The 23,064-nt window shown below is 49.9% G+C and overlaps 8 protein-coding genes across 8 annotated transcripts; 2 read left to right on the top strand and 6 right to left on the bottom strand.

Moving 5' to 3' along the window:
* Positions 1-305: 305 nt before the first annotated feature.
* On the top strand, positions 306-5,806 carry HO133_000915 (uncharacterized protein; the record flags this gene model as incomplete). The annotated part of the gene is made up of 2 exons (XM_037291848.1): positions 306-920; positions 980-5,806. 2 exons carry the CDS (start codon positions 306-308, stop codon positions 5,804-5,806), a joined length of 5,442 nt encoding a protein of 1,813 aa, XP_037152210.1.
* A 392-nt stretch (positions 5,807-6,198) lies between these two features.
* Positions 6,199-7,446, bottom strand: HO133_000914 (uncharacterized protein; the record flags this gene model as incomplete). Its single annotated transcript, XM_037291847.1, has 4 exons — positions 6,199-6,705; positions 6,768-7,061; positions 7,122-7,279; positions 7,425-7,446. 4 exons carry the CDS (start codon positions 7,444-7,446, stop codon positions 6,199-6,201), a joined length of 981 nt encoding a protein of 326 aa, XP_037152209.1.
* Positions 7,447-8,007: 561 nt separating this feature from the next.
* On the top strand, positions 8,008-9,051 carry HO133_000913 (uncharacterized protein; the record flags this gene model as incomplete). Its single annotated transcript, XM_037291846.1, has 1 exon — positions 8,008-9,051. One exon carries the CDS (start codon positions 8,008-8,010, stop codon positions 9,049-9,051), a length of 1,044 nt encoding a protein of 347 aa, XP_037152208.1.
* A 675-nt stretch (positions 9,052-9,726) lies between these two features.
* On the bottom strand, positions 9,727-11,931 carry HO133_000912 (uncharacterized protein; the record flags this gene model as incomplete). Its single annotated transcript, XM_037291845.1, has 7 exons — positions 9,727-9,805; positions 9,864-10,042; positions 10,116-10,382; positions 10,437-10,837; positions 10,896-11,106; positions 11,446-11,801; positions 11,895-11,931. The coding sequence occupies 7 exons, from the start codon at positions 11,929-11,931 to the stop codon at positions 9,727-9,729; spliced, it is 1,530 nt and encodes a 509-aa protein (XP_037152207.1).
* A 555-nt stretch (positions 11,932-12,486) lies between these two features.
* Positions 12,487-13,907, bottom strand: HO133_000911 (uncharacterized protein; the record flags this gene model as incomplete). Its single annotated transcript, XM_037291844.1, has 2 exons — positions 12,487-12,740; positions 12,848-13,907. The coding sequence occupies 2 exons, from the start codon at positions 13,905-13,907 to the stop codon at positions 12,487-12,489; spliced, it is 1,314 nt and encodes a 437-aa protein (XP_037152206.1).
* Positions 13,908-16,435: 2,528 nt separating this feature from the next.
* Positions 16,436-17,811, bottom strand: HO133_000910 (uncharacterized protein; the record flags this gene model as incomplete). Its single annotated transcript, XM_037291843.1, has 2 exons — positions 16,436-17,262; positions 17,319-17,811. The coding sequence occupies 2 exons, from the start codon at positions 17,809-17,811 to the stop codon at positions 16,436-16,438; spliced, it is 1,320 nt and encodes a 439-aa protein (XP_037152205.1).
* Positions 17,812-19,204: 1,393 nt separating this feature from the next.
* Positions 19,205-20,400, bottom strand: HO133_000909 (uncharacterized protein; the record flags this gene model as incomplete). Its single annotated transcript, XM_037291842.1, has 3 exons — positions 19,205-19,738; positions 19,798-20,106; positions 20,146-20,400. 3 exons carry the CDS (start codon positions 20,398-20,400, stop codon positions 19,205-19,207), a joined length of 1,098 nt encoding a protein of 365 aa, XP_037152204.1.
* Positions 20,401-21,428: 1,028 nt separating this feature from the next.
* HO133_000908 (uncharacterized protein) lies at positions 21,429-22,144 on the bottom strand (the record flags this gene model as incomplete). Its single annotated transcript, XM_037291841.1, has 2 exons — positions 21,429-22,052; positions 22,079-22,144. The coding sequence occupies 2 exons, from the start codon at positions 22,142-22,144 to the stop codon at positions 21,429-21,431; spliced, it is 690 nt and encodes a 229-aa protein (XP_037152203.1).
* Positions 22,145-23,064: the final 920 nt, after the last annotated feature.

Raw genomic sequence — 23,064 nt, 5'->3', positions numbered from 1 at the left:
AGTTCAAGGCTAGATACTTCAATCGGACTTTCTGAGCGGACTTTTTGCCATTTCATGCATCGTAGCATATAATATTTTATGTCTGAAACAACAAAGGATACTATACCACTGCAGATTTGTGTTTTAAAATAAGACAAGGATTGATCTTGAGCTCAACTACTCGATCAGCTCGTGTTTCTGGCACCTCAGGACTTCCTTGTACGAGACCTCCTATACTTAGGCACATCACTGAAAAGTGAACGAAGGGATTTGCTCATTTGATATTGTTGCTTCTTTGTCAAACGACGTCCACGTTTTTGCTTGCGATGCTACAGCGTAGCGATCAAGCTGCATCGGCGGCTCTGTTCTGTCCCCAGAACAAGCCGCCACGGGCGGCCTATTTGGACAAACTCCGGCGTTATCTCTGTGGTAATCCGACATTGAAGCCTTTCGTAGAAGCCATCTTAGATTTATCAAGCACATGGGAGCTTTATGCCAGGACAAACGCAGGCATCGCTGTGATGCAACAAGGACCGCGATACGTGAAATACCTGCGCAACTGGATCATCGACAACACTCCCACTCCCCTAACGGAGATAATATCCGGCATCATAACCCTTCCTATCCTCACCATCATCCAGATCGTTCAATATTTCCAATATCTCGACTTCCGAGGGATCAGTCATGCCCAGTTCCTGGACGAAATTCGGGTAGGAGGAGCGCAAGGCTATTGCGGAGGCTTATTGCCTGCCATGGCCATTGCTGCCTCCCGTGACGAGCAGGAGCTTGTTGAAAACGCAGTCGTATCCTTGCGTATCGCGCTTGGTATTGGAGCATACGGTGAGCTTGGGGATGACGAGAGCAAACCCGGGCCGACGACAATCGTTCTTCGCATAAAATATCCTGGGCAAGCAGATGAGATAGTGGCCAAGTTTCCAGGGGTGAGTTTTCTGCTTCCCCACTCTACCGAAAGCAGTGCTGATACTGGACGGGGAACCAGTCATATATTTCATCCGTAACAGATCCACTGTCAATCAGTATTGTGGGACCAGTGCAACTGCTCGAGGAACTGAAAGCGTATGCCGAATCAGAAGGGCTGATTGTCACGGCACTGCATCTCCGAGGGAAAGTACACAATCCTGAAAACCGTGACCTGTGCAAGGAATTTTGCAACTTGTGCGATCAGACTCCCGCATTGCAGCTTCCAAGCTCTGCAGACCTCAAGGTGCCCGTGAGGTCCAACAAAACGGGCGAGCTATTGTCTGGAGTCTCTCTGACGCATGAAGTGGTCGACACCACTCTCGTGTCGCGGTGTGAGTGGTATAACCTTCTGATCGCCATGTCCCATGAGCTTCACCAAACGGGAGATTCGGCACATACATTTGCTATGTTTGGTACGGGCCGAAAGAACTGTGTTCCTCTCACGCCATTCGAAGGAAAACAGTTGAAGATAACCAAGCTGGACGTGATGACCTATGTGGACACGCTGAGAATCCCTGGAGAAGGTCCAAGTCCGGACTCATTTCCTAGCGACGCCATTGCCGTAGTGGGTGCTGCCTGTCGTCTGCCGGGAGCAAAGTCGATAGAGGAACTCTGGGACCTGATAAGCGCTGGCAGCTCAAGAGTAGAAGAGTTGCCATTAGACAGATTGGACCCTAACCTCGTTCATCGCGCTGCTCAAGATGGCAAAGTTGGGACCAAACATAAGTGGTACGGCAACTTCGTAGACGGCGTAGACGAGTTCGACAATACATTTTTCGGTATCAGCCCTCGCGAGTCCACTTACATGGATCCACAGCAGCGTCTACTGCTAGAGACAGCTTATGAAGCATTGGATTCCAGTGGCTACCTACGCTTCCACCGCCGGGAGGATTTCGACAACGTTGGCTGCTTCATTGGTTCCACTTACACCGAGTATCTGGAAAATACCACTGCATATAGTCCGACCGCCTATACGGCGACAGGCACTATTCGAGCATTCCAGAGTGGGAAGATCAGCTACTACTTTGGCTGGAGTGGTCCTTCTGAAATAGTTGATACGGCATGTTCATCCTCACTCGTAGCCGTGCATAGAGCTTGTAGGGCGATTCAGGCCGGAGAATGCCCAATGGCCTTGGCAGGGGGGGTCAACATTGTCACAGGAATTCACAATTACCTTGACCTGGGAAAAGCAGGCTTTCTCAGCCCCAGTGGCCAGTGCAAGCCATTTGATGCGGCTGCCGATGGGTACTGCCGCGCGGATGGTGTTGGACTGGTATTTCTCAAGTCTCTGAGTCAGGCCGTCACTGATGGGGACAATGTGCTTGGAGTGATTCCAGGAGTGGCAACCAACCATGGCGGTTTATCGTCATCCATTACCGTTCCATACTCCCGTGCTCAGACCGCCTTATTCGAAACCGTCCTTAACCGAGCCGGCATCAAGGCCAATCAGGTCTCTTATGTCGAAGCACATGGAACGGGTACCCAGGTTGGTGATCCGATCGAGATAGCCAGTGTTCGCGAGGTACTTGGAGGACCACAGAGAGACAATTATTTGCATATCGGTTCTCTCAAGGCAAATATAGGCCACAGTGAGACCGCGGCGGGAGTGGGCAGCCTACTTAAGGTCCTTGCGATGATCCAGCATGGGCAGATTCCTCCGCTGGCAGGATTTCAATCTCTGAATCCGAAAATCCTTGCGCTTGAGCCAGATCACCTACGCATCGACTCCCAAGTCATTCCTTGGGACGCCCCGTTCCGAGCCGCTTTAGTGAACAGTTACGGGGCTGCAGGCAGCAACTCAGCGCTCATATGCTGCGAAGCGCCTCGGAGAATCAACGCACCAAGTCGTGATTCGGATTTAGATTATCCGATTTTCCTCAGTGCAGCAACAGTGGAGGATCTCAAGTCATACGCGGCGAAACTGGCAGCGTATATTCGAGAGGTACAGAATGGAAGAGAACTGAGCATTGGAAACCTGGCATTTACCTTGCACGAACGTCGAAAGCATCATAGCGTACGCTGGATTGGTACAGAACGCGAGCTCAGTCGTTTGAGTCATACCTTAGAAACCGACTTGGTAAAGATCTTTGAGATGCCTTCCGCCACCAAACCGGTTGTGCTGGTGTTCTCGGGCCAGAGTAAACGAAACATTCAGCTCGATCAGTCCTGGTACCGCGGATTTCCACGCCTCCGGTTTTATCTGGATCGGTGTAATGAGATTCTCAGCCGTTTTGGTCATCCTCCAATCATTCCTGTTGTGTTTCAATCCGAGGCTGTATCAGATATTGTCGCACTACAATGTGGCACATTTGCCGTGCAATACGCGTGCGCAAAATGCTGGATGGAGGCTGGTTTGAAAATCCAAGCCGTCGTTGGCCACAGCTTTGGGGAATTAACAGCCATGGCCGTTTCGGGCATTCTGTCCCTGGAAGATGCTCTAGAATTGATCGCTTCACGGGCTTCCTTGATGAAACGCAAGTGGGGTTCGGAACGTGGAACGATGCTTGCTATTCACTCCACACGTGAGGTGACACGTGAGATCACTGCAATCGTGAACATTGGCGGGGTTGCGACAGGACTTGAAATCGCTTGTTTCAATGGTCCGAGGAGCCAAGTGGTGGTCGGGTCTCAATCGGACATCGAGAGAACTGAAGAGATGATGAATGAAGACCCAGGATTCCGTGGTATCCAGCATCAGCGCGTCAACGTGAGTCACGGGTTCCATTCAGTCTTCACTGAATCAATTCTTGAAGACCTTGACATGGTGTCGAAGACCTTAACCTTCCAAAAACCCACGGTGCCGCTGGAAGCATGTACCCAGCATCCTGTGGACACTATCACATCCGATCGAGTTGTCCAGCACACCAGAACACCGGTGTATTTCAGTGACGCGGTCGCCAGGCTCGAGCAACGTCTTGGACCCTGCGTTTGGCTTGAGGCAGGCATAGACTCTCCGGTTATCTCAATGACAAAGAAAGCCGTCCAAGATCCATCTGGGCACGTGTTTTTGGCCATGAAGACGACAGAAAACAAGAACACGATATCGACGGCAACCACAACACTTTGGAGAGAGGGGATATCTACATCGTTCTGGGGATTCCTTTCAGCCGAGGAGTCAGGTCTCAAGCCAATTTGGCTTCCACCTTACCAATTCCGACGGGGTAAACACTGGCTCAAATACCTCGATCCGATTATTGAGGAACGGAAAGCACTCCAGAAGCACGTGACAAACGGGGACGTGCCCAAACAGGTCGTCCCTACCAAGTTGGTTACTCCTCGAAGGAGAGCTTCGAACTCATGGGCCTCGTTGAATTTCACCATCCACACGGAATCCAATCGATTTACGGAAGCAGTGTCTGCCCATGCGGTACGGGGCCAGCCACTCTGTCCGGCCTCGATGTATATGGAGTGTGTTGTAATGGCCTCACAAATGATCGAGCCCGGGATCTCGGTGAGAGCATTCAAGTTTCAGAACCTTTCGTTCCAGGCGGCTCTCGGAATCAACTACGACAGGGATGTCTCGTTAGCCATGGAAGGCGCTGGAGAATACCTGACTTGGAATTTCTCGGCTCACAGTGCTCTCAAACATGATCCCAAAGCACGTTTGACTACCCACTCAAAGGGACGATTCAGTGTTACCTCCCGGGTGGATTTCCAGCTGTACGAACGGGTTATCGCTGACCGGATCCAGGCTCTGATCACGGATCCCAGGGCCGAGAAATTGATGGCCGGCCGAGCTTATACGCTCTTCTCGCGAGTCGTGAACTATGCGAAGACGTTACGGGGAATTTCGCAGATCTCGATCCTAGGAAATCACGCTGTGGCCGAAATCCGTCGCCCTAGCGCGTCTGTCAGCTCTACAGAAAGTACAGCGGCAAAAATATGCGATACTGTCACGCTGGACACGTTCATCCAGGTCGTTGGTCTGCTTATCAATAGCAGCGACAGTTGCCGCGAAGGTGAAGTGTTCATTGCAACCAGTATTGATAGTATCGTGATGCAGGATTGCGATTTTTCAACCTGCGATTCTTGGACGGTATATGCCATGTCCTCATCACGGAATGACTCACAGGTCGCGGGCGACATGTTCGTTTTCACCAAAGCCGGGAAGCTCATCATGACTGGTTCCGGTGTACAGTTTACGATATACCCAATCAACAAGCTTGAGAAATTGCTCCGAGGCATGAACATCAATTCTGCCTCTAAACCCACGAAACAGAGAGTCTTTCCAGCAGCGCAGTCTTCAGCGGAAGACCCTGATGCGGAAGCCAAGGAAACCAGTACCAAAGCAAAGGTCGATCGCGAAGACTACGATGAGCCGACGCTCGTCGCAACGGAAGCTTTATCAACAACGTCTATTAGGCCCATGAAACCCTGGGAAGATGGTATCCTTGGGAGGCTCGGCTTGGATTCGTTGGCAGGCGTTAAGCTTGTGAAAAGGCTCCAATCTCAACTCGGAAAGGACATCCCGGATGAAACTCTCCCAGCGGTGGCAGCTATCTACGAGCAGGTCGCTTGGCCGGACTCGATCGATGGCGAGTCTCTCCATGCGGATGAGTCGGACTTAACGAATGGCTCCACGAAGCCTTCCCCCGACGGTAAAAGGGCGGTCGACCTGGGGCGCACAATGAGAAATAGACAGAGTATCTTGGAATTGATTTGCGAGAACTCTGGCGAGTCTCTTAGTGGTATCGAGGATGGTGTAAGCCTCGAAGAAATCGGTATCGATTCTCTTTCTGTGGTTGAACTCAAGGAGGCATTGGAAGACTCGTTTGGGAAACAGTTCGCAGAAGATCGTCTGCACCTCCAATCCACAGTGAAGGAGATTTTAGACTACGTATCATGAACATGATGAAATTGAAGGGTGTTCGATTTCAAGATACATCCAATAGGCTCTGTACAACTGCGTATATAGAGCTTGGAGTTGTGATCTCAGATTGATCAAGGTACTTGTAATGTAGCTTTACAGGATTTTTCTGAGGTCGAACCCCAGCAAAAGTAAGGTACCTTAGTAAGCGATGATGCATGGAGCTAAATCTAATCTGGCTAGTTCCTCGCTGAAATTGCAAGCCCCTCGAGCCTCACTCTTTCCAGGGTGCAGAGTCTATACAACAATTTCTTGGGTAATCCTGCGTCATGGTAGCTATGCCTCCATGATGCACCTAGTAAGAAACACATTCGAAGTATACACAGTCAGTGTTGAATTATTCTATCACTCAAGGCTACCGGTTCTCAAGTCTAAGCACCCAGCTTCACAAGTGAAGTGACAGTGTCCCCAATGCTGTCCTTCAGAGATCGAAAAGTGATGCCTAAGATTCGACTGGCCTTCGAGCTGTCGTAGCCATAGATGTCTGCAGGTATATCATCTGTCGGGTTCTCCGGAAGCTTGGACGAAAGTTCAGGGTGGCTTTCACGAATCATATCCACCACTATCTTGTTCGAGAAATGCCCTGCTGTGACCAAGAATCGGTTGCCGCCAGCCTCTGGTACTTCGATCGCTCGTATATGAGCAAGAGCGACGTCGCGAACATCCGCCCAGAGGTATATGCCAGTGTGTGGCAAAGCCTTGTCCAAAAAGTTTCCTTGAATGATATCTCGAACTCTCTCGTTCGACGTGTTGAGACCGTCGAGACTGCTAACATAATGTGTAACTGGGCCGAACACGAGAGGGGGGTTTATAGTAACCACATCAAAGTTCGGCTTCTCCTTCTCCACGAAATCCCAAGCTGCTTTCTCTGCAAAGGTCTGCCCCCGAAGTATGTTAGTCAAGATTATTGGATTGTGGCGGCTGACGTCGGCATACTCACTTTACTGCCATGATACGTCAGACGTGGATTCTTCACTGCGCCCTCCCAGGTGACCGGGTTCCACGAAGTCTCGTCATAAACTTTGGGATGCGCGTTGAGACCGAACATAGCAGAGAATGATGAAGTTACAACCACACGCTTCACGGTTGGCGCATATGCCTTGATTGACTTGAGAATCCCGCTGGTACCCTTGACCGCCGGGTCAAGAATATCCTTCACTGGGTCCTTGACTTTGAAATGGAATGGCGAGGCTGTGTGGATCACACATTCACATGGCGGGTCAGTCCTCACAGCCTAGATTTCTCTTACTTAGCGCTGTACCATGAACAAAACACAGTGCTCCCATTGAATCACCTGGTCAAAAGCACCATCTTGGGCAACATCTTCAACGATGACATAGGAGAGCTTCTCCTTCAGGGTGTTTGAATAAGCCTCGAGGATCTTATCTCCCTTTGCCTTAGATCGGACTGTAGTGACAACGTCATGCCTGTCATCCGCTATCAGTTCCTGGACTTCTCAGGATGAGGCATTGGTAGTCACCCGTGCTCTAACAAGGTGCCCAATATATGGGAGGCAATGAACCCGCTACCTCCTGCAGATCGTATGTATTTCAGTCTTTTCTGTCACAGTGTACAAGTGAAAAAACAGGTAGCTTACCAGTCAAAAGCACTTTCACCATGTTGGTTCGACGTAAATAATTCAATTTGGATTCCAAAAGAAGAAACGCTTGGTGAGTACTTGAAACAAGATCGAGTCCATGGGTGCCTGTTTTGTGGTTCCGGGCTTTCACCTCCTGTTTAAACCGCAGAAGGGGTGACGGTAACAATCTTTACCTCTAAGAATCGCTACAGGCGGTCGACCCACCGTCAAGTAACTCTAGGCTCAAACCCGCTTATAAAATTTCAGTACAGTACAGAATGGTGTGTATGCGAGCTCAGAAACTAGCTCATGTCATTCGGAGTTTCTTTATACGGAGTTGCTGCGTCCCACGCGCTGGTATGGATGAAATTCAGGGGTGAACCGAGGCCGCCAAGCAAAAGTACGCCCACGCTCGCCTTGCAAGACAGACTAATTATATTAGTTCAAGTACTACCTTCTATGGAGCACTATCTGAACAGCTATCTTTTCCAATCATCGCGTGAGTTCAATCAACCTCGCTTTCATCATCTTCCAAACAGCAATAAGGTATTTCAGCCTCCTCCCACTCTGTCCCCTTGTCTCCTGCCCTGATCGCAGCAAAATGCCGGGAAACGTGGCTATCATTTTCACAGATATTCCTTCCGGCCTGCCAGTTGTCGGTAAGGACTTGACGGTTAGGTCCGTCTCGTATGATTCCACTGGCGCTTGCCCCGAGAATGGACTCTTTTTGCAGTCACTATATGCAAGTATCGACCCTTACCAACGTGGCCGGATGCGCCCCGCACACATCAAGTCGTACTCTCCGCCCTTTATTTTAGGTCAACCGATCAACAACAGAGGCATTGCCAAAGTGCTGCGGTCCAAAAATCCCAATTACAAAGAAGGAGATATCGTCGTCGGCATGCTTCCAATCCAGGAGTATATTGCGCTCGACGACAAAAGGCTTTTCCTGCTGAGGCAGCTGAACAACCCTTTAGGCATTGAGGATATTCGAGTCTTCCTGGGAGCTCTGGGTATGCCGGGCTTGACCGCCTACGCCGGGTTCTACAAGATCGGCAAGCCGAAGAAGGGCGACACGATATTCGTATCTGCGGCCAGCGGTGCGGTAGGGCAGATGGTGGGCCAGCTAGCCAAGCTTGAGGGACTCAAGGTGATTGGAAGTGTGGGATCAGACGAGAAGCTGGAGTTCATCACTAAGGAGCTCGGGTTCGATGGCGGCTTCAACTACAAAAAGGAGAAGCCCGCAGCGGCGCTGCAACGGTTAGCGCCAGAGGGTCTGGATATCTACTACGAGAACGTCGGCGGCGAACATCTCGAGGCCGCGCTAGACAGCATGAAGGATTTCGGCCGCATACCCATGTGTGGGACGATTGCGGGCTACAACACGCCGGTGGAGCAGCAGTACCCTGTGCGAAATTACAGCCTCATCTTCAGCAAGCGGTTGACCGTCCGTGGCTTCGTCGTGTCGGACACAGGCTTTGCGGACAAGTACGATAAGGAACACCAGGAACGTGTGCAGAAGTGGATCAAAGATGGCACGATCAAGACCACGACCTGGGAGGTGCAGGGGATCGAGAACGCTCCCGAAGCGTTGACGGCTCTGTTCAGCGGTCGCAACTTTGGCAAAGCTGTGTTGAAGTACTAAGAATGTGAATGCCAGTTCTGCGTCGATCACAATCTCGACTTGGTAAAGGGGCTGGTTTTGTTCTATGTCACTCCTGCTGGCTGGCAATAGCAGCTCTCGGTACCGTGAGGGCTCGTAGAAAGGGTAAGACCGTGGACCCAAGCCGTTCGAATGCCATCCACTATGTAATCTTTTTCCGTGCGCTCATGCCACGTACTGGCTTTCTTGTAGTGAGCCTCTCGGAAGCCCGCTGCACCCGTCATCATCCAGGTGAGACTTGGAGTGAAGCCTGGCAAGAAATTCCGGATCATATTGCGAAATCAGAATGACCTCGAATTTATGCTCCACATATCGAAGTTATTTCCTTCCTTTCCTATTATCTGGTGAGTGTTATCATTTTGTTCCAGGCGATAGGATGATTTATGATTTGCATTTCGATCACCAACCGTGTTGGCCACTTCATGTGTATGATCAAGTAGTCACTGTGCCTCTGGAATGAGCCCAAAAAGTATACTTTTGATATGTTCCTCCGGAGAGAGTTCCTGATGCTAACGGTCGTGGAAAAAATACGTCGTGTTGACACCTGCGTAGCTATTATGTACTTCTAAGAAGAGATTGTTCCTCATGATCATAATAACTCTGACATCATAGTCAATTGTGACAGTCTAAGTCAACTACTGCACCACTCTCAGAGGTTTAATCAAGTCTATACTCCCCAACAAGCTTGTCCGCCGCGATCTCACCGACCAAATACGCCGTTGATTGGGTATGGTTACTGGAGAATGGACAGTCAGCCCCGTTACTCACTTTGTTCCGGGAGCCAATCTGCTTACCTGGGCAAAATGGGCAAGACACTCAAATCCGCCACCCTCAAACCCTCCAGTCCGACAACCCGAAAGTCTGGCGTGACGCACGTCCCCGGTTCTCCTAGCTTGCCCATCTTAACAGTACCCGCTGCATGCCACAAATGCCCGAGGTTGGATTTGATGAACTCCTGAGATTGTCCATCAGCCTGCGCGATTTTGAAGTCCAAAGAAGAAGAAGAAGAAGAAGAAGAAGAAAAAGAGGAAGGGGGGGGGGCATACCACAAGATCTGTTTCCTTGGTACTCTTCGGTCCAAACATGAATGGATCCGTTGGTATGATGGAGCTTTGCAAGAATTCCGCCGTTCTTCGAACCGCATCAACTGTGACGCGAAGGTCATACGGGTGCGATAGGAAATTCAGATCGATGGCCGGGGGCTCATCTGGGTCCGCACTTCGGAGGGAGACCCGTCCGACGGACTGCTGGTTCATCATGATCGTGCTGCTGTTCCAGAGGAAGCCGTCCTGGGTCGGATTTGGGGCGATGCGCTGAAAACACCTCGATATCATTTAAGACAACATGAGTAGGTGGAAGAAACTTACGCATACGAGTTCATAGGCGGGTGTCCGCGGGTTTGACAATAGATTCCGAGTCTGTTCGTTGAGTGAATCGAATTCTGGATAGCTAGCCACGTCGAGCTTCAGATATCCGTGGCAGGTACTGGCATTGTCAGTTGCCAGTGGTCCTGTTCGGTCTTTAAACCATTGTTCCATTGCACCCTGCATGGGCGCAATGGTTTCTGGAGGAATCAATCCAGGCTTCACGGGCGCGACCATTCGGATCATGGGATGGTCTAAGAGATTCGAGCCGATGGCTGGATGATCTATAACAACAGAGATACCGTGCTTGGTCAAGTCCTGAGCAGGACCGACACCGGAGAGAAGAAGGAGCTTGGGTGTATCGATGGAGCCAGCGCAGATGATTGTGTCTTTGGACGAGTAGTCTGGTGTGGAGATGTCAATGAAATTTGTATTTGGGCAAGGCTTCCACGGCAGACTGACATTTCTTTTCTCCTTGCAATTCCACCCCTACAGCTCTCTTGCCTTCGAACAGAACACGCGTGACCTTCGAATCTGTCAAGATGTTCAGGTTGCCTGGTTTCTTGACCAGATAGGCTGAAGCTGCTGTGACGCGCAGACCGTCATGGATCGTCCCCGGCGGGACACCAAAGCCAATACATTTGTCCGAGTTGACATCAGGGTTCAATGGTAGCTATATCGTCGTCAGCAACGTGACTTTGTTTACCGCTACGTCGAACTCGAGGGTCAAAAGACGTACGCCGTAAGCCTCCACCGCTTCCAGAAGCCGTTTCAAACATGGATCCCACTGTGCAGGAATCGTAACATCAACCGGTCTGTTGCAATCAGGATAGCTCATTCTCGAGAGATATCTCAGTATCAGCGTACCCATCGGTCCCATGCGCCCTCGATTGAGGACGAACGTATCTTTCAAATTCCGCCGGCGTGAGATTGTGGTAATTCTCTATCTATTTGCCCTCCCTTCAAGTCAGTCAAACGAAGAAAGTCGAGGGTAAAGGTAGGAAGTTCAAACCTTCTTCAACCTCTCGCGAGCATTGTCCCATCTCCACACATCATCCCCAACGAGTTTCGCCCATTCATCCAACTCCGGCTTCGAGCCATAATCCCACAAGCCAAGGTTTGTCGCCGTCGAACCGCCAAGACCCTTCCCACGCTGGTACGGTATCTGTCTCCCGTTCAGTGTCGTTTGAGGGACAGTTTTGTAGCCATAGTCGAGATGCTTGCCACTCGTGGCCCAAAAGATATGTCGTTCGCCGGCGATCCGGTCCTTTAAGTCGGTATTGGGACCACCGGATTCGATCAGAAGGACCGATGGTTTGGATCGTGTGTTGGCAAGACGCGATGCTATGCTTGCTCCGCAGGGTCCGGCTACATCAAGTGATTCCTGATTAGTTGATGGGATCTATTTGCTATTTTGCCTCCACTCGGTGATGAGCAAGCTTGGGGTCACAGATACCTTACCTCCAACGATGATAAAATCGTAACTAGTCGACGACATGGCGCTTTCAATATCTGCAAGAGAAGCTTCTATTTATCCACATTGTGCAAAAGACATTACTGGCCGGGAATCATCTTGTTTAAAGCCTTACTCGTACGAGTGTAGAATGAGCATTATTCACATGGGATTGCCGGATCGCAGTTGTAAGTATCGGAGAATCAGAAGCTCCGAAACCTACGGCGAAAACATTGTATAACAAGGAGATGTTTGTCCGCATTGGATGGTGAGTGGTTGGAATGAGCTTTGTCAGTGCGAGTGGCCTGATCGCCCATCTCTAGATAGATTTCCTCTGTCTCGCATGTTTGGGTCTTCTTCTACAGACACTCATTGTTTCAATAGCGATGCATAATACTCATGAATCTAAAGTAGTGAGAGGATGTGAGAAGATCAGGGATGTCGATGTGCCAGTCGACTTCAGTTGACACGAGCTTGCACCTATGCTGAACGTCCGTCCCACGACGACAAGAAATTGACCATATAAAATGGTTGAAGGCACCAGCACCTTTAAAATCTGATCGAAATTATAAAGCTAATTGGAATTCTTCACCGTTGTAGTTATGTCTCTACCTTGATTGCTCTCCTTGCAATGAGCGGACTACCATCTTTAACGGAAGCAAAGTGATTGGCGTCAAGGCACGCCTGGTGTGCCCTCAAAGTCGCCGGGTACGTCCTCTCGATCATTTCATATTCGTACGTATCAACGACGTGCTTCAAGTCCACTGCCTTGGGAGAGTCTTCCTGCTCTCCAAAAAGTAGACTCATGAGACTCGTCACATCAACGATACCGTGATTGGCAGCTTCACCGCGAACTGATCAATTCATTGAACACCACGTCAGTTCCTTTTACCGACATATCCTTGACTTGAAAAGCATCACTGCGCAGGAGGAAGAAAGAAATTAGGACTTAGTAACTCACATATTGTCATTGCATGCGCAGCATCTCCTACAAGAGTCACTCGTCCATTATGATTGTCCCAAGCTCCCTTCTCAGGCCGCCAGTCTTCCACACCAATCTCCCGCAGCTCCGTGGATTCTGGGAGATCGTAGATCATTTCACGAAACGGCTCTGCCCATCCATCCGCCAGCTGTCGCATCCATGCATGTCGTTCTGCATTCGTGGCAGGCATGTCCGTCGGTTCCTCTCGACCCAGAAATCCTTTTTCATACGGCCAGCTGAACGTGAGCTGGCATTCTGCGTCAGGGATCCCATCCGTCGGACGCGGCAAATGGATGAACGAGAACCAGGAATACACGTTTGTCTGTGGATCCCCACCATGATAAAAATGCGGATCGATCTTGCGACATTGTTCGACTTTTTCGACTGGGTAGCTGACTTTGACTCCAAGCATTCGCACGGGCAGTTGGCGTGTCTGACCTTTTGGTCCGGGACACAGGTCTCGTCTTACCTTGGACCGTACACCATCGGCACCGATCAAAAGGTCCCCGATCGCGCTGGTGCCGTCGGCGAAGTGCGCTTTGACGGCCGTATCCGTCGGGTAACTGATATCAGATAGATGCTTCGAGAACTGAATATCCAAACCCGTCATCAGCAGCTTGATGATCTTTTCGCGGGAAACTCGAGCAGAAGAGCCCGGCCGGAACGGGAAGGCCACTACCTGCTCTCCTGTGCGAAAGTTCAGATACTGGAATTGGCCAGGCTCGCCCTGCTCAAAGGCATACGGGTTGACGAGGCAGTCATTAAGACCGGTCAGGGTGTCTTCAGGTAGAGCATCACGAAGATTACTCAGGGCCCAGTGTATCGAAAGACTGTAGCCTCCGCCACGAGAAAGTGCATAGGGGTCGCGCTCAAATAGGGAATAGGTGTATTTGGTCGGATGTGCAGTTGCAGCTGGAGAGGCGTTGAACTTTCGCAGGCCTTGGGCAAAAATCAGGCCTGTAAGACCGGCTCCGACAATGAGAATGTGTACATGTCTTCGCGAGAGGACAGGCGTGTCACTGCTCGCATTTGCTGCCATTGTGTTTTTCCAATCCTAATCTCCAAAGCCTCTCAAACAGGCTCGTCGGTCTAACTTGTAGCATTCTCTTTGACTGACCTTTACCATAGTCAATCGAACTCAGGTCGAGAGCCGATTCTTTGTAAATTCATACCTAGATTCTTAATGTCAGGACCTAGTCTTATTTCCGTCCGGCTTACTCCGCCTAGAAACTCCGGAATTGGCAACAGGGACGATCGATTTTTGTTTTTAGTACATCCGAACCCCACGGTTTTCATCGAAAACCGTACGTTTCAGTGACAGATCATTTTTATAGCACAAGGTCATCGAATCACACTCGAAGATCTCACAATATACAAAGATTTCCAAGCGCTACTTTGTGCGTGACAGACAAAGCCCACAGCGGGTGATCAGGGTTCGGAAATCGTAGAGTTTATACAATGTAGAGCAAGTGTATGTCAGCCACGCTAATCATCTGCTGTGCGTCTTGTCTGTATAATGTTTTTGCATTCAGACGCTTATTGTCGCTACATCTTAACCGTGGTAGACTGGTAGTGGTGGGGGTGTGTCGAACGGTTATCCGTACTAGCGAAACGGAACGCGAAAGTTTCGCGTTGTTTACTCCTTTTTGCAAAACCATTTGCGGGAGCGCCCGTTTGGCAGCCACCCCACCAAATTTTCGCCGTGACCACCGCCAAATGTGCGTAAGAGGTATTTCGCATTACATAGATATAGAACCACATTTAAGTAGCCGTTGCAGTAGTCACTGTAGCTATTCAAGTAGATTATAAGTAGTTACTATCTAAAAATCGGGCAGAACCTCTGTACAGAGTGGTGAAAAAAAAAATGGGCTGGGGCACACCAAAATGGAGCTCTATGACTGCACTCCCTGCATATGGCGTATCAGACGGCTGGACTGTGCCAGAAACACGTCGTCAAACGACTTATTGACAGATCTTTGTGTGCGAGATTGATTCATAAGGATGTGGTGTAGTGGTGAGGTATGCCCTATAATGTAGCTTCACCGGACCACCTCTTGCCAGCCCATGCTGTCTGCAGTGCTTCCAGTAGTGCTCCCCGTAGTGCTCCCAGCAGTGCTCTGTCCAGTGGTCCCAGTAGTAGTGCTCTGTCCAGTGGTCCCAGTAGTAGTGCTCTGTCCAGTGGTCTCGGTAGTGCTCTGTCCAGTGGTCTTAGTAGTGCTCTGTCCAGTGGTCCCAGTAGTGCTCTGTTCAGTGGTCCCAGTAGTGGTCCTAGTAGTGCTCTGTCTAGTGGTCTCAGCAGTGGTCCTAGTAGTGCTCTCAGCAGTGCTCTGTCTAGTGGTCCTAGTAGTGCTCTTAGTAGTGCTCTGTCCAGTGGTCTCAGTAGTGCTTTCAGTACTAAGAGCAATGAATAGAGCACTATAGAAAGTAGTATTGGAAGTACTAGATAGCGTACTACTGGGAGCACTACGGGGAGTACTACTAGGAGCACTAGACAGAGCACTACTACTGGGACCACTGGACAGAGCACTACTAGGAGTACTAGATAGAGCAATACTACTAAAAGCACTGGACAGCGTACTACTACTGGGACCACTGGACAGAGTACTACTACTGGGACCACTGGACAGAGCACTACTGAAGCAAAAAACAACAAAAAAAAAAACAAAAACTCGTACTACTACTGGGACCACTGGACAGAGCACTACTGGAAGCACTGAATAGAGCACTACTACTGGAAGCACTGGACAGCGCACTACTACTGGGACCACTGGATAGAGTACTATTACTGGGACCGGCGGTGGCATAGCGACAGCGAGAGCGTGGCTGTGGAGGCCTAAAAAAAGCTATATCAAGTTCTTCGGCAATTGGACTATACACGGCTTCATATTTGGACGAATTTACAGCTAACCTACAGCTATCTACCACGAATTTGGCTTCTGCGTGCATTTGGCGGTGGTCACGGCGAAAATTTGGTGGGGTGGCTGCCAAACGGGCGCTCCCGCAAATGGTTTTGCAAAAAGGAGTACCTCGGAGTGCGCTTTTTAGTGTGTATTTAAGCGAGAACATCATTCGACTATCTTTGACAGCACATTATATGTGCAGACCAAATGATTGAGGGCTGAACCTCGTATTATGCCTTAATTAAGTCGTCTTCGCAGGGATGCAGCAGGTCTTGAAGCAGGTAAATACGTTGAGCGGACAGAATCCATCTTTGCGCAACTTGGAATTTGGATGAAACTTCGTCAAAATGCCAGCATTTGAAGACAATGGTAATAACCTCGAGAGTGAGAACAAAATAGAGTAAAGTCTAGGGTCTATTGACAGAGAATAAGGAAGAGGAAACTAGAGCAGTAGAGTAGTTTAATCAGTATGGGATGTTATTCTTCTTCTTTTAGCATTGACAGATAGCGAATACTACAACAGTCCTACCAACTACCCAACAATCGATGTATTTATATGTAACTTGTCAAGTTCGCACTCATACTACTTCTATGGACTTGCTGGACCAGACTGGATGGTAGTCTTTTCCTCACATGCCTGCATCTAGGTACAGGTAACAATACGAACTCAATTCTTGACCAACGCCTTCAGTCTCCGCGAATACTCCTCGCTCGTCCCATTTAACATCGCGTCGATGTCATAATCCCAGATGGTATGCGCGCGCCAATCGGCCTCATGGCGACACTTGTCGGTATCGCGGCCAGCCTGCGGATCCTGCCATTCATACAGCTCCCCGATGCGGCGGCTGCTGTCCACGAGCCACTGTGCGCGCTCACGGCGAACGGCATCGTAGGTGGCGAAGGCAGCACGGATAATCTCGGCCTTGCTGCTTCTCGACTCGCGAATCGTCGACGAGGCAGTCACCATCAAACTACATAAAACGGCAGCGTCCTCAATGCAGAAGCCCGCGCCAGCGCCATGATGTGGCGCCGCAGCGTGCGCGGCGTCGCCCGAGAGGCATATTCGGTCGTACGCAAATGTCGTCACAGGATGATCGTAGGTATCGAAGACGGCCCACTTGTCGATCTGATCGGGAAGAAGGTCGATGATCGTCCGGACCGTAGGCCCAAATGTGTTAAACGCCGCGGCGACTTCCGTTTTGGTTGCGCTGGCAGTCATCCTGTCCGAATAGGGCCACTCTTCTGGATCACTGACAAAGGCGACAACGTTTAGAAGAGAGCCCATCGCCACGGGAAACGTCAGAGCGTGGGCGTCCGGACCGAGATGCATGAATCGCGTCGAGGACTTGTAGTCTCCCAGCGCCGCTTTGGCTTTGTCCATAGGAATCAGGCCGCGGGCGGCGTATTTATGGCTGTAATGAGGATATGAGGCTGGATTTTCTTCGCCCAGTACCAGCTGGCGGACTCGAGAGCGGATGCCATCGCAGCCGATCACTATAATCGATAGTCAGTCCCTGCTTTGCACAAGGTCAATAAACTATGTATAGCACCTGCATCCGCCTGCGCCTCCGTCCCATCGTGGAATGTCAGAAGCAACTTTTCCCCGTCACCCCAGTCGACAATTTTATCCAGCGACTTCTGAAACTCGACCGTAGCAGCGGGGATCGATTTGACCAGTTCATCGAGAAAGTCAGCGCGAGCACAGCCTTCAAACCCCCTCTCGCCAAGATACAGCTTGAAGAGCAACTTTTCCTCGGTCTGGCGAGGATCGCCCCCTGCCTCGTGGTATCCATCTACCCATTGGAACCAGTCCGACGTGTTACGGGTTGCGACCTTTTTGAACGCGGCGTGGATGAGCGGATCGACGGCCTTCATCGCCCGCTCAGCGTTTGGCGTGAAGCCGATGCCCGCGCCGATCTCACGGAGACTGTGTGCGCGCTCGTAGACTCGGACGGTGACGTTACGGGTGAGCAGACCCCGGGCTAGCGTCAGGCCGGCGATGCCGCCGCCGACGATGGCGACGTCTAGGGGCTCGTCTTGCATTCTCAACGTTGTCAACAATCGTTACATACGCTCATTGATTTCTTCCGTGGAGGGTATGAAAGTAGACGATAAACAGAAGCGAATGAGAGTTGAGAGGGAAGCAAACCAAAAATTTCACGACTGCCGTATATGCCCAAGAGGGATGGCATCCCAACACAGTACGTATGGTAACTATTGAAACTCCAGAGCCAGTCAATTAATTGGTCATTCAGTCAGTCGGGCAGTCAGTCATGAAATTTGAAAGGCGACAAAAATAAAAACTCGCGTAAGCATCTTGGCAACTCGTATGTGATGTCACGAGCGTATGAAGGTATGGAGAAATCACCAATCAATTCATCTCGGATGATGACAATTGCTCATTCTGCTTGGGAAGAGGATGATGGTTGACGGCAGCCGCGGCGTTTCTACTGCGGAATTCTGTGAAACAGCGGTTGACCCCATTGAGCCCGCGCGGTGTATCGCCACTCTGCAGCTTATGCTTATCTTTCGGGTTCAAAGAGGGCGCCTTAACATGAGTCTCGGAGAAACTCATTTCGGGGTCGGTGGTCAGAGACGGCAATGATGATGCGCTGTTCTTGTTTAATGCCGAGCGAGTCAGGAAGGAATCATTCTGATTGTAAGATTACAATAAAAAAAAGGCGAAATGAGTAAAGTAACATTAGAAAAAATATGCCAAGAAGATTTTTGCGCTAGTTTTCTTAGCGTGTACTTAGTATCTTAGCGTGAGTAGATCAATTACCGGCCTCTTGAGACGACTTCTAATGTAGCAAATGAAATCTCAACCGAGAAGACATCACTAGAATCGCATGAAGTAAATCTACAATCCGTTTCCAAAGATAAGGCTGTATACCATTGCTGCTGTAGGTGGCTCAGTGGATTGGGAGAACAAGCAAAGACGTCAAGCTTGCGAATTACCTTACATTTACAACCGCTAAGTATCTATTGGGTACCTTAGCATCCCGTCAGACACGTACTCTAATGATAAGCAAGACTGTCTCGCCGCCGACAAGCAACTAGTATGGCCATCCCAATAATCCACAATTCAGGGGTACGCATGTCCCACTCTTCCAGCTTTGCGGCTGGTGGTTCTGTCTACGATTAGTGACTCGATGCTGTATGATGTGTTCATGGAATGTCTGCTTTATTGATAATATTAATGTTGATATTAACATCAAGATGTCTATTTGAACCAGTAACTCCCAGCCGAGATAGGCTATCCAAAGCAATTATTACTAATAATTCTTTAGGTCTTTCTGATACAGGGTCAGCATGATTGGATGATGAGTGACGTGAAACAAAGAAAATAGTTTGCTTCCTTAAGTGCCAATTAAGTTTTCTACACAGCCAGCCGTAACGACAACAAGGTAGTGTAAAAAACACAGTTGGAGCTACATCAATTGCTCGTCGAACCCTGACCAGCTTCCAAGGCCAACATCGATGCCACCGTATCCTTCACGCACTCCTCGATCGACCCATACGTCAACCCGAGTACCTCTCGCGACTTACGATTGTCATACCCATAAACATTCGGCGGGGTGTCATCCTCCGTATCCTCGACCGCCGGCAACCTCTCTGCAAGCTGTGGATACGATCGTCGAATGGTATCCGCAATCATCTTGTTCGAGTAATGGCCCCCCACAACGAAGTACCGCTGACCGCCAGCCTGTGGGACCTCCAGCGCACGCACATGCGCTAAAGCTACATCTCGCACATCCGTGAACAGATAGACCGCCGTAGGCGGCAAACCGGTGTTTTTGGTCTCGCCCTGGATCATCGCCCGGATTCGATGGTTGGAAGTATTGAGCGAGTCGAGGCCATTAAGGAAGCTGGGTACAGGGCCGTAGACCATTGGGGGGTGGATCGTTACCAAATCAAACTGCGGTTTTTGTGTTTCGATGAGTTCCCACGCGGTCTTTTCGGCCAAGATCTGTTCCTCTGATAGTAAAGCATGTCATGGAATCGATTCTCATGGTGAACAGTACCAACCTTACTCCCACGATACGCTCCTGTCGGGTCCATCGCCTGCTCCCGCGTCACCGGGCCCCACATGGTCTCGTCGTACACCTTGGCATGGTTCCACGGATTGACGATGGTGGCAAATGACGAGGTGAGGACCACACGCTTGACAGTCGGTGCATAAGCCATGACAGCTTTGATGATACCCGTCGTGCCGTTAATGGCGGGCTCCAGGAAATCCTTGACGGAATCTTGAATGTTGAAATGGTAAGGGGAAGCGGTGTGGATGACGAAGTTGAAGGGAGGGTCGGATTTCACGGCCTTCAAAAAGTCGCTCAACTGTTAGCCATGTCTGCTTGCTAGTGGAACCGGGCTGACCTCATCAAAGGCCCCCTCTTCCGCAATATCCTCCACTACGACGAAAGACAGCTTCTCTGACGGGGTGTCCGGGTAAACATCGATGATTCTACGGCCCTTAGATTCAGATCGGACGGTGAAGACTACCCCGAAGCTGAAGTTCACGTTAGGATCAGGAACTGGTTGTATATTTAGTGCGTGGTATGTGACTTGCCCATGTTCCAGCAATGTGTTCAGGATGTGGCTTGCGATGAAGCCACTACCTCCTATGCACATAGAAGGTATGTTGGTTAGGAAACTCAACGAGTTATTGATGAGGAGAGGAGTGGGCGGGGAAGGGGCGAGGGCCGAAGATTAGAAAGGAACAAGCAAGAACTTGCCAGTCAAAAGGACTTTCGACATGGGGGTGAATGGTTGAATCAATAAGACTAATTTGTTGCAGAAACTTCTCGATTTGGTGCTTCGTTCTTGAGGATAGAAGATGATGCGCTGATGTTGATAATTTCGTTCCTCAGAGACGACACGAACTCTGATTGATGTGAAAATAGATTGATGTGGCTCTGTCTCTGCATAGATACAACGGCCGGGTCTCCAAATAAGCGAGATGGGGTCAAGAGGATGAGTATGGGCGGAAGATCGTATGTCCAATCCTCTGCTTACCATCGATGCAGTCTACACATATGTTAAGATGGCAGTAGACTAGTAATCACACAACCCTAGGATTGGGCCATCGGCAGTCGGTCCAATTTGTGAACCCGTCTGGTCGGTAAAACATAATCACACACGGTACTTTACGCCGGCAAGAGTAAAAGTAAGACCACCTAGATCTAGCATAAAAACATATTGTTACCACTTTTGTTCGGTGACAAAATCACGGAGTTTCTCCTTCCGAAGTCTGTGGCAAAAGGGACTATGAACGCCAGTCGTAATGGAACCTGGAAGGAGTTGTCGTCTCTTACTAATGTTACGGAGTTTGAGTGATGATCCGTTGATTCTTAGTCTCTCTAACTATCATTGGATGACAAGACTGACCTTTACATTACGGTTTAGATGTCGTACAGTACCAGCAACATTCCTTTGACCGACGCCCGTAGTTATTTAAATTCTTGAATACCGGGGTGGACAACTCGAACGTTCCTCTGAAGTGCACAAAATCTAATTCTGACATCTCGTTGGACTCCTCCCTGCCATCTGCACATGATAAGTTCACGGCTGCTAGTATATTGAACATGCAATAATTGTATAGCTAGGAGAATTGAACCGTTCCCAGATCAGATAGAAGACACAACAAGGAATGCATCTCTCTATTCATTAAATTGAACACCAGTCTCGCTCGCCACAGCCACTATCTGTTTGACGAGTGCGACCACATCTTTCGTTTTAAGGGGTACTCTATGATCACCATCCCACTCGAGTAGTCTCGTACTTCCGACCTCACAACAATTCTCTAGCAACTGTCTGTGGAGATGTAGTCCGGAATCTCGCATACCATGGACATGTACGGTTGGTAGACGTAGTCGAATCGGCTTACCCTTGTCAACACTCTCCTCTCCATTCACCCCAACGACCGTCTCCCCCCCAGTCGGGATACCTGGTTGGAGTGCGAGAAGCGGTGCTCGCCCAGCCAGCAGGACACCAAAGCGGAAGTTGAACCGCGACTTATATATTCCCTGTATCTGCTGGAGAAGGAGCACACTTGCGCATAGCTTGGCGCCCTGACTGAAACCCAACAAGCCCACCCACGGCCCCGTTGCGCCTTCCTCGTTGTCTCTCTCCATCGCACTCTCCATCGCATCCTCAATCATGGAGATCGCGACCTGGCTGTTCACCTTTGGACAGCCCAATGCAGAGGGAATCCAGGATAGGAAGGGACCCCAATCTTTATAGACAGATAGGACATCAGGACCAGCCTGAGACGGGAGGGGGGCCTGGGCAAAACATAGTCTGAATTTACCCTTGAGCTGTGCGGAGATACCACGACATTGGGCTCGGAAGATCCGCGCGTTGGTGCCGCCTCCATGGAGGCAGAGGATCCGTGGAAGTTGCAGATCGCAATGTCCATCATGAAACAGGGTTCTGGTGTGTAAGATTGCTTTCGAGCTTCTGTTGTATATATCCATTTGTTGTTCGGGCCTCGCTGGCGCCAAGAGGAATCCAAAAGCCTTGTATGACCGTCTATAAGCGCCAACTACTCTATCGAAGTAACTGACTGGGGAGTGGTGAGAGCATCATAGGAAGTTCCACACGAAAGAATCTCGAAGATAATGAGGAGGTCTGGGAGTAGGCTTCTCCTGCTTATATCCTGATGACTGTATCTCACCTCATCAGCCAAATGAGCCGAGATAACTCTGCAGTTCCTAAGAGGGAAAAGATCCTTATATCATCAGAACCGAGTCATCTGTCATCCAATTGTAAACTCGTTTACTGGGATCTCCACCAGCCTCTATGGTAGCTTCTACGCACTCCCTCCGAACCATGAGAGAATGCGAAGCGAGCCGGCAACAACCGTGTCAGGATTGCAACATCGAGTTCCAACATGGAGGTGACAATTAGGTGATTGGTCAGGGTAAGAACAGGAAGAGATTGGTTGTCTGTTCATCAATAGCTCCGGACATCCGTAGGATTTCCGGCCTCGTGAGATCAAATGTCATACTCTTAGAAATGTTGTAAAGAGGACAAATGTTAGGGGGATCATGGATTACTACCATATTTCCGGTGAAGAATTCCGACCCCGAAACTCCGAATGCAAACCCTTGAACTCCGGCCAATCTTACGCTCCATGGTATCAAAAATGCCTTACATGTTTCGATGCATACTACCGTTACATGCTGGAATTCTGCTGAGGAGCAAGCTGACACTCACCCTCATTAGGATTTCAAGTTCCTGTTCATGGAAAGATGGTTGGCAGCTTGCTTGGTCTCTGGCATCAGTCAGTAGTAT

This window comes from Letharia lupina (genome assembly GCF_014066315.1).
Source record: "Letharia lupina isolate WasteWater1 chromosome Unknown contig_11, whole genome shotgun sequence".
Lineage (NCBI taxonomy): Eukaryota > Fungi > Ascomycota > Lecanoromycetes > Lecanorales > Parmeliaceae > Letharia > Letharia lupina.
The sequence above is the reverse complement of the archived record's forward strand: the minus strand, read 5'-3'. Positions and strand labels throughout refer to the sequence as shown.